Source organism: Apodemus sylvaticus, chromosome 3, assembly GCF_947179515.1.
Source record: "Apodemus sylvaticus chromosome 3, mApoSyl1.1, whole genome shotgun sequence".
NCBI classification, from domain to species: Eukaryota; Metazoa; Chordata; class Mammalia; order Rodentia; family Muridae; genus Apodemus; species Apodemus sylvaticus.
The window spans coordinates 113,765,129-113,785,407 of NC_067474.1; the positions used below are offsets into that span (position 1 = coordinate 113,765,129).

The 20,279-nt window shown below is 43.2% G+C and overlaps 1 protein-coding gene and 1 pseudogene across 2 annotated transcripts in view; both read right to left on the reverse strand.

Annotated features, from left to right (window-relative positions):
- Positions 1–19,832, reverse strand: part of Dock7 (dedicator of cytokinesis 7) — a 208,004-nt gene extending 188,172 nt beyond the window's left edge. For both annotated transcript variants that reach the window (XM_052176813.1, XM_052176812.1), the window contains exon 1: positions 19,610–19,832. In XM_052176813.1, the coding sequence (XP_052032773.1) occupies positions 19,610–19,647 (38 nt within the window). In that variant the 5' untranslated portion in view covers positions 19,648–19,832. The remainder of the gene's footprint in view (positions 1–19,609) is intronic.
- On the reverse strand, positions 15,327–15,692 carry LOC127680976 (transcription elongation factor SPT4-A-like; annotated as a pseudogene).
- Positions 19,833–20,279: the final 447 nt, after the last annotated feature.

Sequence of the window (20,279 nt, forward strand, 5' to 3'; positions counted from 1 at the left end):
CTATCACCACCTCCCAATTACACCAGCATATTATGGATCCATCAAGAAAATTAATCTCATTATGTCAAAGCCCTCACGATCTATTCTCTAGAGTGCCCTCTGAGACTCGCCCAGGTGTGCCTCACTTACTACCAGGCCTATTAATCCAATCAAGGTGACAGTCAAGACTAACTATCACAGCCGTCTCTCTTTGAACTATGATCTCAAACTAAAGAGCATGCTCAGGAAGGCCTTCCTTCACTTAACGTGCTCAGGACGTACTCAACCCAAAACCTGACTCACATGAGTACGTACAGGCTCCCAGAAAAAAAGAATCCCCATTTGTCCCACAAAGGCAAAGTTTAGGAAATAACTCTCATGTCCCCTTGCCTGCTGCAGATACTAACAAGTCCTTCTCTATTCTTCTTGGCTCTGCTTACCTTGGCATCACACTCGTTGGCAGATGAAGTCATGACATTAGCTAAAGCACTGACACCACGCATCCTATACATGCAAGGGAATGCAGGTTACAGAAGACTGGACCACACAGGGGTAAATCAGTCAGGGTGGCCACATACTAATAGAGATGGAAAACCTTCTTTTAACTGCAATGAGCTTGATTCAAGCCATAGGGAAGGCCTATAACTATAAACATTTTCTTTGACAGAAGCATAAAAAAAATCACAAAGTTTCTCTGGCATAGCAGTAATGCAACAGCTGAGGACAGAAACATGGTGGAAAAAAAAAATGTTCAGTGAAGTATCAAGAATCTGGCTTTGCGGGCTGGAGAGATGGCTCAGCGGTTAAGAGCACTAACTGCTCTTCCAGAGGTCCTGAGTTCAATTCCCTGCAACCACATGGTAGCTCACAACCACCTGTAATGAGATCTGACGCCCTCTTCTGGTGCTTCTGAAGACAGTGACAGTGTACTCATGTATACATGAAATAATAAATAAATATATAAATATATTAAAAAAAAAAAAAGAATCTGGCTTCAAAAGCATGACGTGGTAACAGCTTCACAGCCTCTCTGAGAAATCTCTGTAATGGTGTGAGTCTGAAATATGCCACACAAGCTCCTGTTTATAACACCAACCAGCAGCTGTGGCACTATTTTGATGCTTTAAGGGGTAGGGAAGGCGAGCCTCTGGAGGTTCCAGCCATGGCACATTGCTGACACCTTAGACTAAACCACTCCACTATGCCATTCCTGCTCTGACAGACTGCAAACCTCTCAATGGCTGAGTGAAGAAAAAAAAAAAATCTCCATGATTGCTTCTGTCTCAACAACACTAAGAAACTAATGCAACTGGGTCTGTGCATGCCATTTATCCCCTATTATGTATAAATATTTCAAAACAAGTTATTAAGGAAAATGCATATTCTCTAATTGTGTTGACATTTTCCTATCAAAAACTATTATTGGGACTAAAGAGATGGCTCAGTGGTTAAAAGCAGTAGTTGTTATTACAGAGAACCCAGGTTTCATTCCCAGCACCCGCATGGTGGCTCACATCCCTGTGTAATTCCAGTTCCAGAGGACCCAACACCCTCTTCAGTCCTCTAGAGGTACCAGGCATGCACGTGGTACATAGACATTCATGTATATAAAGTAATACGAAAGCACTCAAACACATGAAATAATTTGACTGTTTTGAAAGAACTCTCCTTTTGTGACATGTGAACACCACCATAATGACTACAGCTACACTCGGCCCCTCCTGACAGGAAGAGAAGCCAGGACTTCTCTTACTCAAGCTAACACCTTCCAGAAGAATCCCTATACATACAGAGTGCTTAGAAAATGCTCAACACCTGGAAGGAGGAGTAAGACAGAGACCCAAATTCCTAATTCCTTCCCTCAAAGGCAGGTGCACTGACGCTGGGGTGGAGCAACTGCTGGCACTCCCAGAGGGTGGAAGTCAGCCCCCAACCTCCGCCCCAAAGTCCAAGTGTGGGAGACAGAGAGAGGAAGTAGGTGAGTAGATGTGAATTTGGAGCGGGCGTGCCTAGAATGTATATGAGACTCCTCAGCTTAGAGGAGGCCAGTCTGTGAGTATAGAAGGTTTAACTCATCTGAAACAGGGCCTTGCCACAGCTCTCACTGTGGGGCAGCATTTGCTGGGGACAATCTGTCTTCAGAAGGGTCTAAACATCTCAACACATTTCTTTAGAAGCCTGCTTGGCCTCATTTACATACCAAAGAGGGTTTTTTTAAAGCTAACATTAAGTATAATATTCTCTGATTTAATGTAAAAATTTTAAACAATTTCAAATACGTAGTCTGTTTATGTATCACAAAATAATTTCTATCTTTAGTATATCAGCAAAAGGCTGTTTTCAGGGAGTTACTGTGGAAACCGGCAATAAAATTTTCTAAGAAAGAGAAAAATAAAACAAGAACAAAACACTGGCATAAGAAAAAAATCTTTAAAACAAAATACATAAAAGAAGTTACATGCATTCATTAAAAATTTCACACACAAAAAAGTTTTTCTTAGGAAAAAAAAATGTCACTCCAGGCTGGAGAGATGGCTCAGCAGTTAAGAGCACTGACTGCTCTTCCAGAGACCCTGAGTTCAATTCTCAGCAACCACATGGTGGCTCACAACCATCTGTAATGGGATCTGACACCCTCTTCTGGTGTGTCTGAAGACAGTTATAGTGTACTCATACACATAAAATAAATATTTTAAAAAATTATCTCTCTCATTAGTACTTACAAATCCACTTGAAAAATCCCTGAAATGTAAACTTTTAACCATTTAAAACCTTCATGGATATACTTCAAACACAGAAAAGAGAAAGAGCGAACCTTTATTTTTAGGAGTGCTTGTATTACATTCACTATCATAAGTCATATTTGGAAACCTTTCCTAATCAGTCCATAAAATTAATAATGCAAGCAACATCTGCCAAGCACTTACAGTGTGTCAAATAAAAAGTCACATTTAATACTCAGGAACACCCATCAAGCAGAACTATATAAGGATACTGAAGTTCCAAGGTCACTAGGGTTACATAATTAACTAGCAGCGACTCTCAGACGTGAAGACAGCAACTGCACAGCTACCACGGCTAACCTACTCCCGGCGGCCTGTGGAAGTGTGCGTAACAGGCCTCTGTCACTGAGCATTAGCCGTCTTCCAGTTCTCCCCAGAATTACCACTAGAATGTTTCTGCAAACTTTTTTTCCTAAATGGAGAATTATGGATTACTTTCATCTTTCTTTTGGGTTTCTCATATTTCCAAATTTTCTGAAACAAAATACTTCATGAGAAAAATAGCTTTAGAAACTATAAAATAATAGGCCTAGCATTAAAAGTGATAGGGACAAGGTTTAAGTTCAAATCTATAACAGGCTTAGCTATAACAGCTGTCATTTTAGCACTTTAAAGGTTGAGGCAGGAGGATTGCTATAAGACCAGGCTGCTTGAACTATAAAACACAGACTCAAAAAGAAAAAAGTCATATGTGTGTGTATGGTATATGTGTATATAACACAGGTATATGATGTAAATATACCACCTGCACACACTTCCATGGAATCAACTTTCCAAAAGCAAACAAATCAGGTTACAGTTTATGTTAATTATTTCTCCATTTGCCCAAATTTCACTCGACAACTCAGGTAAAGTCAGTGACAAATGCCTAATATACAAACTAACAGATTAACAGGAACCCTGCTGTGTGAAGGTATGGTGCTGTATTTTGAATTGTTAATTCTACAGAACTAAGTTCAGAGACTGAAGTGCTGGCAGGATTCTGGTGTCATTTCTATGGCCCATCACCAGATTTTCTATTTTGTAAATATTCATCCTTCCTCACCTGCTTAAAGGTAATCTAGAAATGTATCAGAGGTTGTCTCACCACTGGTCGGTCATAATAAAGATATGATGGCCAATAGCTGAAGCAGGAAGTAGGAGGTGGGACTTCCAGGCAGGGAAATGATGCAGAAAGAGGGAAAATCAAAAGCGAGACTGGAGGGGAACAGACATGGCCCAGAATGAAGCAGAAGCAAAGAGGAATGGAGCTAGCCACATGGTGGACTGCAGGCTAGAGAGATGAGGTAAGTTAGATGTGTTACCCAAGAGACTGCCCAGCAAAGGCCCAAGCTTTAAATTTGATTAGCAGCATCCATGTCTTATTTATACCACTGGTGGCTCCAAGAAAGTCCTGCTATAAAACATTCCAAAAACTAACAGATTAACAGGAACACTCCAATGGCAGCCACCATTGTTACAATCTATCTAATGTCTTTCCTGGATGCTGAGCAGAATTCTTTTTTCTTTCTTTTTTTGTCTTTTGTTTGTTTGTTTGTTTTTTATTCCATATATTTTTTATTTACATTTAAAATTATTTCCCCTTTTCTGGTCCCCCCACTCCCAGAAAGTCACATAAGCTCCCTTCCCTCCCCCTGTTCTCCCACCCACCCCTTCCCACTTCCCTATTCTGGTTTTGCCCTATACTGCTACACTGAGTCTTTCCAGAACCAGGGGCCACTCCTCGGTTCTTCTTGTACCTCATTTGATGTGTGGATTATGTTTTGGGTATTCCAGTTTTCCAGGCTAATATCCACTTATTAGTGAGTGCATACCATGATTGATTTTTGGAGACTGGGTTACCTCACTTAGTATGATGTTCTCCAGCTCCATCCATTTGCCTAAGAATTTCATGAATTCATTGTTTCTAATGGCTGAATACTACTCCATTGTATATATATACCACATTTTTTGCATCCATTCTTCTGTTGAGGGATACCTGGGTTCTTTCCAGCTTCTGGCTATTATAAATAGGGCTGCTATGAACACAGTGGAGCATATATCCTTATTACATGTTGGGAATCCTCTGGGTATATGCCCAGGAGTGGTATAGCAGGATCCTCTGGAAGTGACTTGCCCAGTTTTCTGAGAAACCGCCAGACTGATTTCCAGAGTGGTTGTACCAATTTGCAACCCCACCAGCAGTGGAGGAGTGTTCCTCTTTCTCCACATCCTCGACAACACCTGCTGTCTCCAGAGTTTTTAATCTTAGCCATTCTGACTGGTGTAAGGTGAAATCTCAGGGTTGTTTTGATTTGCATTTCCCTGATGACTAATGAAGTTGAGCATTTTTTAAGATCTTTCTCCGCCATCCAAAGTTCTTCAGGTGAGAATTCTTTGTTTAACTCTGTACCCCATTTTGTAATAGGGTTATTTGGTTTTCTGGGGTCTAACTTCTTGAGTTCTTTGTATATATTGGATATTAGCCCTCTATCTGATATAGGGTTGGTGAAGATCTTTTCCCAATTTGTTGGTTACAAATTTGTCCTTTTGATGGTGTCCTTTGCTTTACAGAAACTTTGTAATTTTATGAGATCCCATTTGTCAATTCTTGATCTTAAAGCATACGCTATTGGTGTTCTGTTCAGGAACTTTCCCCTTGTACCGATGTCCTCAAGGGTTTTTCCCAGTTTCTTTTCTATTAGCTTCAGAGTATCTGGCTTTATGTGGAAGTCTTTGATCCACTTGGAGTTGAGTTTAGTACAAGGAGACAAGGATGGATCAATTAGCATTCTTCTGCATGCTGACCTCCAGTTGAACCAGCACCATTTGTTGAAAAGGCTATCTTTTTTCCATTGGATGTTTTTAGCCCCTTTGTCAAGGATCAAGTGGCCATAGGTGTGTGGGTTCATTTCTGGATCTTCAATCCTGTTCCATTGATCCGCCTGCCTGTCACTGTACCAATACCATGCAGTTTTTAACACTATTGCTCTATAGTATTGCTTGAGGCCCGGGATACTGATTCCCCCAGAATTTCTTTTGTTGTTGAGAATAGTTTTAGCTATTCTGGGTTTTTTGTTATTCCAGATGAATTTGTGAATTGCTCTTTCTAACTCTATGAAGAATTGAGTTGGGATTTTGATGGGTATTACGTTGAATCTGTATATTGATTTGGCAAAATGGCCATTTAAACTATATTAATCCTGCCAATCCATGAGCATGGGAGGTTTTCCCATTTTTTGAGGTCGTCTTCTATTTCCTTCTTCAGAGTCTTCAAGTTCTTGTCATACAGATCTTTCACTTGTTTGGTTAGAGTCACCCCAAGGTACTTTATACTGTTTGTGGCTATTGTGAAGGGGGTCATTTCCCTAATTTCTTTCTCAGCCTGCTTATCCTTTGAGTATAGGAAGACTACTGATCTGCTTGAGTTGCTTTTATAACCTGCCACTTTGCTGAAGTTGTTTATCAGTTGTAGGAGCTCTCTAGTGGAGTTTTTTGGGCCACTTAGGTAGACTATCATGTCATCTGCAGAATTCTAAGTTGACCCTGTCTTTGGGTCACTTTCATGTGAACTTTTCTGAAGTCTTTAGGATGGGCCAGAGAACTGGACCAGGCTAAGATGTAGACAACAGGACAAAGAAAGAGTCCTACTTGATGATTTCAGGACACTGTGAGTCACAGCCTTACACAGAACTGTGTTAAGGAGATAAGCACATCTCCAACCAAGTGATTTTATAGGGCATGTCAATTTCCTCTACTACCACACGATTACAACACTGTTCCCCATTTTATAGAACATAAGAAATTATAATACAGAGAGAAAAACAAAACAGAAAAAGCACCTGTGTGTTGTAGATGGGTCTGGTGCTGTTCTTGTGAACCAATCCCCTAGTGAATAAAGGAGCCAATTGCTGGGCAAGTAGGCAGGACGGAGGAAGAGAGGAAGCAGGAGAGAGTTAGAGCCTTCTGTAACAGGGACAGCAGAGGGGTAAGATGTATAGGTAAGAGACTGCTATAGTGAGAGTCCCCTTATCAAAATCCCAAACCATTGGGAAACAGGGAACCCACCTGCTATGCTATCAGATGCTGATCCCTGAGATGTCGCTTACTGGCTGAGAGATGAAGTGACAAGATAAACATCTTCTCCATGGAGACTGAGTCAGCAAGAAGAAAGAAAGATACGAGTAATGCTTTCTGGATGGATTACTGGCCAAAGATCCACCCCTGAGGCCAGCCTGAACACAGGTTATGTAACACAGGTGTGGTCATAAAGATCACTTCACACCACCAAGCAGAAGCAAATATTCTCTTAGATTTTGTGAGGAAAGGGAAAAGGAAGGTAAAAATGAGCAGATTTTAAGGAGTCATGGTGATAGGACATCATGTGACTGACCAGTCAGGACTAAGAGTGATCAGCAACAGCGAAAGCACATATCACAAGAGAGCCGGGCTGCTGGAGATCAACACAATCATTAAAATGCTTGCTGCAGGACTGGAGAGATGGTTCAGCCATTAGAGCACTGATTGCTCTTCCAGAGGACCCAGGTTCAACTCCAGCATCCACATGGCAGCTCACAAATGTCTGTAACTCCAAAATCTGACACCCTCATACAGGCACATATGTAGGCAAAAATACCAATTCACATAAAATAAAAATGAATTAATAGCCAGGCAGTGGTGGTGCACGCCTGTAATTGCAGCACTCTGGGAGGCAGAGGCAGGCAGATTTCTGAGTTCAAGGCCAGCCTGGTCTACAGAGTGAATTCCAGGACAGCCAGGGATATACAAAGAAACCCTGTCTCAAAAAAAAAAATAAATAAAAAAAAAAAAGAATTAATAATAAAAAGAAATATACACAAAACACTTGACACACAAGAACCTGAGTTTGACCCCAGTACCTACATAAAAAGCTGGGTGTGTCTTCAGTTCGTTGTAAGATTAAGTCTCTTAGGAATGTCAGAAACTACACCCATCAAATCTCACCAACATGACTGCCTAAACATGAAGCTAAAGTGGATGGAGAAAGCTCATGACCCTCAGCCCTACACAGAGAACTACACAACCAAGGAATACCAGGAGTGGGAGAAAGAGTCTTCCCAAGGAAGGTTATACCAAGTAATTATCCAATACCAAAGGTCAGCCCTGAAAACACACAAACAAGTAACATTATACAGACTGAGTACACTGTATCTACGTATTTATAAATATGTATGTATGTATGTATGTATGTATGTATGTATGTATGTATGTATGTAACAACAGTTAATGAAAAAAGAATCCAAGAATTTGAAAGAGGGCAAGGAGCAGTGTATGGGAAGGTTTGGAGGGAGGAAAGAGAAGGGCGGATATGATGTAATTGTACTATAATCTCAAAATATAAAAGAAATATATTTTTGAAAAGCTGGGCAAAGTAGCACACACCTATAATCCCAGAGCAGGGGATTCCCTAGAGCTTGCTGGCCAATAGTCTAGACAACTGAGAAAGCTCCAGCTTAAACAGACCTGGCCTCACAACACAGCATGGAGAACAGATGAGGATGCCACCTGACATTCACCTCTGGCCCACGCATACACATAGACAGACAGACAGACCGACAGACACACAGACACACACACACAGAGACACACACACACACACACACACACACACACACACACACGGGAGGGGGGGGTGTCCTGATAACCTAGTTCCCACAAAAGATGTTCCACTCATAAAACAGGCAAATTTGGGAGTTAGAGGAGGAGAAAGAGGCCAAGGGGTAAGAGAGAGAAACATTCAGAATGAAAAGAAAAAGAAATAACTGTCTCTTAATCATCAAAATGATACGCCATACAGAAAATTCTAAGGAACCCATGAAAAGACAGTAAAATAAATTTAGCAAGGTCTTAGGATACTACTTCAGTATTCAAAAATCAACAGTATTTATATATCAGAGCAATGAACAAACCATTTAAATAAACCTTTGTATGGTAATATCCCAAACAAAAGTAGTTTAAAATAAACTTACCAAAAGAAGAAAATGACTAGAAGAACAAGGTCAAAAGAAGGTGGAGGAGGTGACAGCTGTACACTGAACCAGGTAAGAGACCGGGAATGAAGCTCAGCCAGTACACTATCTGCCTAGCATGAAGCGATCCCTGTACCATGCACACTCTAATCCCAGCACTGCGGAAGTAGAGGCAGTAACATCAGAAGTTCAAGGTCTCTTGGCTACAAGGCAAACCAAAAGTCAGCCTGGGCTACAGGAGATCCTGTGTTCAGACCAAATGACATCTCATTTAGGACTGAGCATTAAAGGTTACTTCTCTGCAGCTATATCACCCCTTCCAAGGCTGGAGAGACAGCAAGGAAGAAAGAAAAGAACTTAAGAGCCAAGGGATGGGGGGCCCCAAGCAAACAGACATCTGGACCTGACCTGGCCACTGCACCCACGAACTTACAGCAGCTGTGGTTAAACCCAGCACAAAAGTGAGCACAGCAACATTTCCTCATGGATGGGGAAGGGGTCCGTGTGTGTGTCCCTTACCTCAGTGTGAAAGTCACCAAGTTGCCCTTGCTCCAGGAAATATCCTACCTACATCCTATATTCAGGCAAGGACCCCTAATTAAACGCAACCCCCCCACACACACACACACAAACCATGAACACAGGAGTGTATCCTTGTTGGGGGAAAAAAAAACATTTCATCAGGAAAAGGAATAGGGAATAAAGAGCAAATAAATACACACACACACACACACACACACACACACAGCTGTCAAAGAATGTTTTAAAAGAAAATGCTAAATAAGATCTAAGACTCTCCCTGCCCGTGGGCTGAAAAGCTCAGGTCTTGTCTGGAGGGCCATTCTCCCCATACTCTTGTACAGAGACAAGGCAATGCCTATCAAATATCCAACAGGATTATTGCAAACCTTAACACACTTTCTATTAGTGCTGATCCTAAACTGTGCAAAATATCTAGAACAGCTAAAACTATTTGAATTAGAAGTTACATTTGAGGACTCCCACCAACAGCCTCCCAAAGCTCACTACAAGGCAATGGTAATCAGGACAGTAAAAATCTGATCTCAGCATACAGGAGTCAGAGACACGGAACTGAAGGCAGCACACACCTAGGAGGCAGAGGATGAACAGTTCAAGTTCATCTGCTGCTACACAGCTTGGGTAAGTAAGATCCTGTCTCAAAAACTCATGCAACAAAAATCTGAAATCTCTCTTGTTTTAGCTTACATTGTAAATGTATGTGTTATCACTGGGGGAAAGGCATGCTTTGTGCACATGTGGAGCTATGTGCACATGTGGAGGCATGCGATGTGCACATGTGGAGCTGAGACTCTCCTCCACCTTCTCCTGGATTCCCAGGACAGAACTCAGGTGGGCAGGCTCACACAACAAATGCTTTCCCTATTGAGCTCTTACCAGCCCTCAACTAACTTTTAAAATTCAGTACAGAATGATTAATGATTACATTGTGAAATAATTGAATTAAAAAATTAGGACTTCTGAATCCCTAAACATCTGTTGTTGTTGTTGTTGTTGTTGTTGTTGTTGTTGAGAGATAGATTAGTAGTTTAGTGCACTGCTCATCCAGAGGCCCTGGGCTCACTGCCTGTACCCACATGGAGGCTTACAACAGTCTGTAACTGAAGTTCCAAGGATCCACCACTCTCTTCCGGCATCAGCAGGCACCCGCATGCATGTGGTGCACATGCATATAAATGTAGAGCCAACACTCATACACATAAGATTAAAATCAATCTAAAAAGAACTAAAGCCAGAGGCTGGAAAAATGAATCAGTGGTAAAAGCACTTGTTCTTTCAGGGGATCCAGGTTCAGCTCCTAGAACCACATGGTAGCTGACAACCATTTGAAACTCCAGTTCCAGATGATCTGATACTGTCTTCTGATCTCCCTGGGCACTAGGCACACATACAGTACACAGACATACATGGAGGCAAAACACTCATACACATAAAGTAAAACAAATAAATCTCACATAAATTCCAGGCTGACATGGGAGAAACCCTGCCTCAATAAATAAGGTGGAGGATAATCAAGGAAGACACGCACCATCTATCTTGGGTAAATAAGATGTAATTTTACACAAAGAAATTTTGCACACACACACACACACACACACACACAGAGAGAGAGAGAGAGAGAGAGAGAGAGAGAGAGAGAGAGAGAGAAAGAAAGAGAATAAGTAAAATGATTAATTTTATTTTGTATATGTGTATGTATGTGTGAAAGTTTTGTACATATGTGTTCCTGTGACCTTGGGTGTCATTCCTCAGGTACCATCCACCTTATTGTATGAGATGGGGTCTCTTACAGACTTGAAGATCCCTGATTAAACTATACTGTCTGTCCAGGCAGTGGTGCCGTACACCTTTAATCCCAGCACTTGGGTGGCAGAGGCAGGCAGATTTCTGAGTTTGAGGCCAGCCTGGTCTACAGAGTGAGTTCCAGGACTACACAGAGAAACCATGTCTCAAAAAAACAAAACAAACAAACAAAAACTAAACTGTCTGGCCAGAGAACCCCAGGAATCAAACTGTCCCCAATTCCCCAGCACTGGGGTTACATATGCATACCACTATGCATGGCTTATCTATGTGGGTTTTGAAGAACAAACTCGGGTTCTTATGCTAGCACAACAAGCACTGCAGAGACAGAGCCATCCCCTGCCCCCAAATTAACTCTGAAGAGCATCTGCCACTTAGTGTGACCGGCACTCTTAGCTTCCTTCCTCTCATTAGAAACCCTTTCTGTTTGGTAATGAACTTACTCCTTGAGACCCAAGTGGAGCTGACACTCCCTCCAAGCTCGGGAAGGGCAAGGAACCCAGGTGTGACCAGACTCTTCCATATCCGGAAACACAGCAATTGGTTCAAGGAATCGCGTTCGCCTGAAGCAGTCAGGTAATTGAGCTCCTGATAGGAGCTGAGCCTAAAGATGTGGAATCTCATTGCAACTGCTTTTGTGTAAAATCTGAGATACAAAGAGAGCAATGTTTGTATCCCCCTAGTTCAGTCTTAACTAACAAATGTGAGCACTTCTTTGTGTAAAAATGAATATAATTTGAGTTTCTGTAATTGCATTTTAAAAATTCCCTTGGTTTAAAAAATAAAGCCAGTGAAAAGATAAGACATCCAAAGTGGCTGCAGAAAGCCCACACGACAATCAGAGCAGAGAGGGACCTAACCCGGGACACTGAGCTGCCTAGACAGGAAGGGAAATGCCCTTTCTACAAAACCCTCTACTGGCTGAGGAACCCTTTCTCTAGCCACAGATACGCTCCCTCCGTGGCCAGCAAGCACATCTGCCAAATGCTCTCTCTCCAGTTCTCTGTGAAGCAGCAGCCAGGACGACATGCCTCCACCTTCCTGCACCTCTTATCTTCCTGAGCCTCACCCCACTGTCTCCAGTTCCTGATGCCCTGGGACTATACTTCCCAAACAAAGCCTGAATTCTTAATCCTTAGCCTCTGTTTCTAGGGGATGAAGTCTGAAAGAATTTGGAGAAAGAAAAGAGAAAGGAAAGGAGGGGAGGGGAGGGGAAAGGAGGAGAGGGGAGGAGTAAAAAGAGAAAAAAGAAAAAGAGTGCTGAAAAGATGGCTCAGCTGTTAAGAGCACTGACTGCTAAGGTCATGAGTTCAATTCCCAGAAACCACATGGTGGTTCACAACCGTCTATAATGGGATCTGAAGACAACTACAATGTACTCATAATACATAAATGCATAAATGCATACATCTTAGGGAAAAAGAGAGAAAATATCTCTCAGCAACCATCCAGCTCAGGAGTGAAGCACAGAATGTTTTGCCCTTGAGAGCACAGGGCACAGTGCTGACCAGGGATGGTAATAACTGTACAGTAATGCACGTCAGTACACAGCGTTCCGTCACTACAACAGGACACATTACATAGGTGAATTATGAAGACAAAAGCTGTGTTTGGGCTCACTGTCCAAAGTTCAGTCCACGCCAAGAGGACCCTTTGCTTTAAGCCCATAGTGGTAACACGTGGAGTGAGTACAGACATGGCAGAGCAAAACCAGTCACCTTATGACCAGAAAGCAAAAGAGAGCAAGGAATAGACAGCGCCCCAATCCCTTCAACGTCATGCTTCTGATGATCTATAGATGGCTCTTAAAGGACTCATCAACTTTCCCAAAGCCACTTGGGGGCCACCTGTTAACATGCAGGTCTTTGGAACATAGTATGATCAAACTACAAAGCAAAATAAAAAAAATTAAATAAATGGATGAATAAATACTGTTAACAGCTGAAAAGGAATAAACAAAATTTTATAACTCCCAGAAAATATGACTAATATACACAGAAAATATCAAAAACAAATCTACAGATATGCTTTAGAACCAGAGTTAGTAAGATGCAGCTAGATATAAAGTTATTGGATACCTAGAAATAAGCCTAACCAAAGACATGCAAGGACCTCACAGAAAAACTATGAAGCTTTCTTCCTGTGATAAGAAAGTTCGAAATAACAGAAAAGAGATTCTGTGGATTATGGATTGCAAACTCAGTATTAAAACCAAATGGATGGTTAAGTTCAACACAATTCCAATATAATTCTAATAAGACATGATTGGGAAGTTTTTGTTGTGTTTTTTACTTTTGGGAGGATATAGTCTAAAATTTCATAAAATTTCAAAGGGCTAAAGGAAGCCAAGATGCTTTTTGTTAAAAAAAAAAAAAAGGAACAATCCTGAAGCTGATTAAAATTAAAATTAAAACCATCCTCACTGTTGAAAAGATACATCCCATATCTATGGAACAAACCCAGACATGATGGCACAGGTGGAAGAACACACCAGTAAAGAAAGGATAATATACTCAGGAAAAGTAAAGTAGCAAGTCCATTCCATTCACATATTCAGTAAAGGGGATTAAAACCTCAAAGGGAACAACTACAGAGTTTCTGTCAAGGCAGACAGGGATGAGGAGAGGTTTCCTATGCTAGAGTCAGAAAGTACTGGGGTTGACCTAAGAGTTCAGCTACACAGAATGTTTGAGCTGCATGCAGGAAACCCTAGCTTTGATTTCCAACATCCCATATATTGAACATAGTTGTTACAGACAGAAAGATCAGAAGTTCAAGCTCAGGTTACCCCACCACCACCCCACCACCACACAGGCCAGCCTGGACTACATGAGATCCCATCTCAAAGAAGAAACAAACAGGCAAACAAAGTAATAACGTAACAACTGCAAAACATAAGCACTTTAAAACTGACAACTAGCATTTCAAAAATTTCCCTAGAAAGGATGAAAAATAAGCCATAATGGGGGCAGGGTGCTATCCAAATAATCAAGTGAATACAGTGACTGTATGTGAAGTGCCCATCAAATCACAAAGAAAAAAATGGGAAGGATGACCACAAAGATTTAACTAGGCAATTTACAAAACAGGGTATTTCAATAATCAAGAAAACACAAAATAGAGATTAACTTCATTAATAATTCAGTACAGAAAATTAAAACTTTACTATGAGCTAGCATCATGAATCCAATACACTGACAATCCAATACATTTAAATTATACTGCAAACCTGGGCAACAACAAATCATAGCGATTACACACAATGCAGCATTGCTGTAGGGGAACAATCTCTACCATCACTTTAGAGAACAGCTCAACCTCACCTAACCCTGATAAGTAAAACTGCAAAAATAACAACACACTTCAACCAGGAACTCCAGAGTTGGATATACCCTAGAGCAGCAGTTCCCAGGGATGACATATCAGATATCCTGCATATCAGATATTTACATTATGGTTCATAACAGTAGCAAAATTACAGTTATGCGGTACAAATGAAATAATCTATGGTTGGTGTCACCACAACATGAGGAACTGTATTAAAGGGTCACAGCACGAGGAAGGTTAAAAAATGCTGCACTAGAGAAACTTAAGCATAGATGGGTCCCGGAATAAACACACTGTCTAGAAATCAGAGATGGCATCATGGCAGACTTATACAATAAAACTCTACAAAACCACAAAAAAACGAATGAACTTTACAATATAATTTTTAGCTAAAGTAAGAGAAAAGAAACAATATGATTCAAATACTTCAAAATTCAGAAAAGAAAAACTCTATTGCTTAGAAATACATCAGCAGGTGATAAGAACAAAACACAAAGTAAAGGATACCCCCCAAAGTCAACAGTGCACTGGACTAATCTGAGAAATGGGTAAGCTCTACCTGCCTTGTTGGTTTTTAATTTTTAAGTTACACTAGTTCTCTTTTTTTTATGCTCCAAAGGTTCATTTTATTGGTATTTAAACCAAAGTCCTGCCCATGGACAGAGGCAAAACCCTGAACAGAAGTGGAAAATCAGCGTCTTGCTCTCCTGATACGGCCTCTGAGTCCACCCAGGCACTCCCACTTCACCAGTGGTCAGAGAGTGAGCAGACTTAAGGCCGGGTGTGCTGCTGTCATGGAGTCTGCTGAGTCTGAGCCTAGCCAGGGAGTCTTTGGGGTCCCACCTGTTTAGTTTCTCAAGAAAGCAAGACCAGAAGCAAAGAACAAGATGCTCTGGCCTGCGCCTAGCTAGGTCTTTATTGCCGTGTCTCTGGATCCGTAGGCCACTCCTCCACTCTTCAGCTCCCACACAATCCGATCAGCACGATTCCTTGGGGCAGGCGACCAGTGCCTGACACAGCATATACACCAGGCTTGAAGTTACTGACGCGCTGCCACTTGGAGACCCAGCTGTCCTCTGGACTCATCATCGCAATGATTCCAGCAAATGAAGAGCTGGTGTGTCATAAATCATCTCTCTGTTGCCCTTCATTTGTAGGTATGCATTGCAACAGTAACCCCATCATATTCCTACTGGTCTATAGTCTTGACTAATGAGCACAGCAAACAAGCCGGCAGATGCCGCAGGCCCTTCCGCACCGTCTCCATGGCCATCCTCACCGGTACATACTTTTTTTGAGGAAGCGGTACATGCACATGCCACAGTAGCAAGATATTTAAAGAAAAATGTTTCACAGCAGCCGTGAGATGGTGCAACAGGTACTTGCCACCAACCTGGGCCTGAGTTAGAACCCTGGGATCCTCATGATAGAAGAGAACTAACTTCTACAAGTTGTTCTCTGGCCCCCACATAAAGGTATATAGTATACACACACACACACACACACACACACACACAACACAATACACTAAAGCTATTTTTTTAAAAGAGGACATACAAAGGTTTTAAAGGAATCTAAATTACAAATGAAAACAATGGAATAGTTAATAGCTTTGGGGTATGGTGAAAGCATGCCGACCAGAGAACGAGGTGTAAACTAAAGAATGAGTGAACAAGAGAGAGACCAGACTATAGCAAACCTTTGGGTTTCCACTGACAGAAAACTGTACTCCGGATGAAAGCTGGGCCGCTGGGGCCTGCAGCACTTGTGAGTAAGAGAGCAGAGAGCCTGGGGCTGCGACTGCCTAGGGAAGTGCTGGCACAGGCTTGGAGGCCGCACTGAGGGGGCAAACAGTGAAGTTCACATCCACATGCACTGGACTTGAACAGCCAAGACCTGACCTAGCAGTATCTTATGGTTTGCCTTTTTTGTTTTTTGTCCCAAAATCAGACTGAAAGACTCATTCATTATTGTAACTGAAGTTCATTCACTTAGTTTGTAGCATGTGGGGAGGGGGCAGAGATGAGAAACTGGGAGAGGGGCATAGCTCCTGAAATCAGTGCTTAGGCAAAGGGAAGGAAGGGTCGAGAGTTGAAGAGATCTACAACTTGGGAACACATAAGCTAAGCATGCTCACACAGCACAAGCATTCCTGAGACACAAAGCAGGAAGTAGTCAAGATGATGGCATATACCTGATAGAACTGGGACTAGAAACAGAAAACCAGTCATTGGTGACAGCTAGAAATGCCAGGCAACTCAATAGGTCTTTGTTGTACACTGAGACTGGCCTAAGTCTTATGACAGAAAAGAAAGGTGTCTTAAAAGGAATACAAATGTTAGAATAGAAAGGGGAAAGTGTAGAGCCAAAGTTCTGAAGAAAATGATAAGAAACAGGCTTCAAGATTACAGTAACACACACCTAGCACGTTGGTGGCTAAGGCAGGAAGACCAGAGTCCAGAGACAGCCCAGGTACAGAGGGAGACCCTGTCTCCACAAGAGGAGAGGGAGGAACCTCATCTGAAAGAAGACGATAGTAAGAGGTACCTGAACTGTTCTGGTCTCCCTCCAGCATGTGGCTTAGAAGGTACAAAGAGACAAGATTCTGAGCATTAACAATTAGAGGGGTAAGGGCTAGATCAGTGGAACAGAGGAACAGAGTGCTTAGCCAGGTTCAATCCTAGCACAACGACAGCAACAAAACGGAGGGGGGGGGGGAGACCGACAACAGGGGGAAACAAAGGAACGAAGGAAAAGAATTAGCAAGGATGAGGTTAAAAAAAAAAAAGATGAGGGAAGTCTCTGAGTCCACAGAGAAAAGTGGGTAACACAGCTGAAAACACAGGAGCTATAAGGAAAACCAGACTGGGTCACACAGTCAGAATCACTGACAGGTAAGAGATCAAGCCTGAGCTACTAAATAAGACTACATTCAGTTCTCTGAAATAAACACCTGCCTGACCCTCCAAAAAAAAGGACAAAAACACCCAACCAAACAAACAAAAAACTTTATTTTCCGCTTCCTTGCAAAAACTATATATAGCTAATCAAAAATGGAAAGACAAGAAACCAAGCATAAAGCTGCGATGTTAACAGTGGCACCTAGGGAACTCCCAGGAAAAATATGTTTTAAAAAAAAAAAGCACAAATAAAACGTACGCTAACTACAAACAGAGGACAAGGCAAGGGTCTGATAGGGCAAACAGAAATGGAATCAAGCAACCTGGTTAAGTTTAGTCAGTGAGTGGCAGGGCCAGGCTGTCAACCCCAGTGCATCCCCAGAAATACTGTGCTGCGCCTCTGCTGACAGGAAACTTAAAAGAAACTCTCATTTCTTCGGAAATATTATTTAATGATATTCAGTAACAAGGAGGACAGTACTCATTCAGAACAGATAACTACTAATTACAGCATCCTGTCCTTGGTTTTCCCTCTACAGCCCTATCAGCTCCTCAGGGTTCACTCACAATCTACTTACTGATGATTCTGAATTCGAGATCCCCAGTACTGGTTCAAGCCAGTACCAAAAATCTAATAGATGTTTCCATTTAAACACCATATAAGCCTTCAAACCCAAGATGTCTAAACCTGAATCCTCACTTCCGTCCACTCATATCTCCCATTCTTAAACGGCTTCCTCCTGTGCGCCTGGACCTCAGCGACTCCTTCCATCATGCTGGAAAGCTGGATGGCAGGAAAGGTGCACAGCCCCACTCTTCCTCAACTTCCACGTGCAATCACTCATCACTGCCATGTCTACATAAACGCCTCCTGCAACAGCACAGGCTTTATTCCCCTGCCTTAATTTGTAACTTTCAAGACTAACCTGACTGCTTTCCACAACAGATTCTATTTTCTTTCTTGAGGTTAGTCCCGTTCGGTCTGCTATCTCCATTCACAGAGAAGAGGCACTGCCTATATTTCATACCTTACCCTCCAAGGTGAACTTACTTTATGAGATATAAACTCTAGATCTGTTTAAAAGAAATGTACAAAATGTGTCTTTTAATGACATGCCTTAAAACCCCAAAACAAAAAAGCCATACTTTCCGATCCCAATCACAAATGTTCAACGATAATATGGACAATGCACTATTAAGCACTTTATACAAAAATGACCATTTAAAATCCCCAACAATTCTGTAGCTAGACACCATCATTACCATTTTTCAGATGAGACCACTAACATGCAAGAGAATTTCAACAGCCTGGTGAAGGTCCCGATTTTAAAAACACTCAGTATTGGAGTTTATCTTAGTCTGCCAGTAACACCCATATTCCTAAGAACTTATTTAAGAAGAAAATGAAATACATGTCTTAAAATAAAAAGGGTTCATTTTTATCTTGGCCAAAGGCAGAGATGCAATAAGATGTTAGTTTGAAATGGGGAAAAAGGTGTCCCAAAAGCCTTAACATTGTGGGGTCCGGAAACTAATAAAAGCTTTTCTCTGACATATCCAAAAACCTACAAATATCAACAAGCTAGAAAGACTCAGAACCACAGAAATATATACAGCCATCAAAAATTTCACCTGAATGTTGCCTTTCTTTAAGTCCTAAATTGCAGAAATAAGGCTTTATTGAGACAAACAAACAAAGCCTAGTTGCTTATACATAAGTACATCCCGTAGTACAACTACAAACATCCTTCCATGTTTTTATCTGGACTGGAAGGTAAACTGCTGGGAAACCTCATCCTCGGTCGGTGGCTCGCTCACTCCTAGGATATGAACGCCAGGCCCACGCATAAAGCCCAGTGAGGGTCGGGTTATCCATCTTCCTCTGGGGCCAGAAAACGAGCGCCCACCGAGCCCACGGGTAAGTGGTGTGCTCCCCTGTCCCGCAGCCCATAACTTTGCACTGCGGCCTCAGTGTGCGTGTGCAGGCATGGGTGCGGAGCCGCTAGGGCGGGCGGGGCACCCGGGGTGCTGTCAGCGGGGGCGCCGGGTGCGAGCCTGAGCGCCGTGGCCTCCTTGCCAGTTCCTTTTGTTGGGGTGCCCGGAGTCGGGGCGTGGGCGTGGAGCGCCGGGGAGGACGCGACTGAGGACACAAAGAACCGCCGAGCTGCCGCACGCCCTGCGGGCCTGGCGAGGCGCGGGCTGCAGGCCCGGGACCGCGAGGCCAGGCCCATGGGCCGCACCACACCCACCCTCCCACCCCCGGGGCCCGGCAGGGCTCCCCGCCGCGTACCTGCTGATCTTCTGAGCGAAGGCACGGCGCTCCGCCATGGCTGCGGCGGCGCGGGGCTGGGCGCGGGGCTGGGCGGCCTCCTCCTCCTCCTTCTCCTTTTCCTCGCGCTCCCGTTCGCGCTCCCTCCCGCGCGCTCGCCCGTCGGCTCTCCGGACCCCACCGCGGGGCTGGGCCGGCCGCTGGAGCGCGGAACGAGGGTACCGTAATGCGCCAAGGAGGCGCGCACGAGGAACCTCTCTCCGCCCCCGCCACCCTCCTCCGCCCCGCGCGCCAATCCCGGCTGGAGGCAGGGCTCGAAGGCGGCGGGAGCCGGCGGGAGCCGAGGCGACGCCGGCCGTGGAAACGGGCCGCAAGCCCTCGCTACCCTGCTGCCACGACCGGGAAGACCCACGACGGGGCTGTGGCCGCGGAACGCGCGCCGAACTGGGCTTTCCCTAAAGGAAAGGTTAGGAAATGGGGAGGGCCTTGCGGCCGGGAATGGCTGAACTCGGTTCCTGCAGCTCCCGACTCCAAGCAGTTTAAAGCACCTTTATTGCACGCCCCGACCTCGTGAGTGGGGTCCAGCTGGAGAAACAATGGCTCTTCTTTGTAGAAAGAACTCTCCCACAAAGGTGGTGTGATAATCGCTGATTTGTGGTGCATAGCCAAGCTTACACGCATGATCTTACTT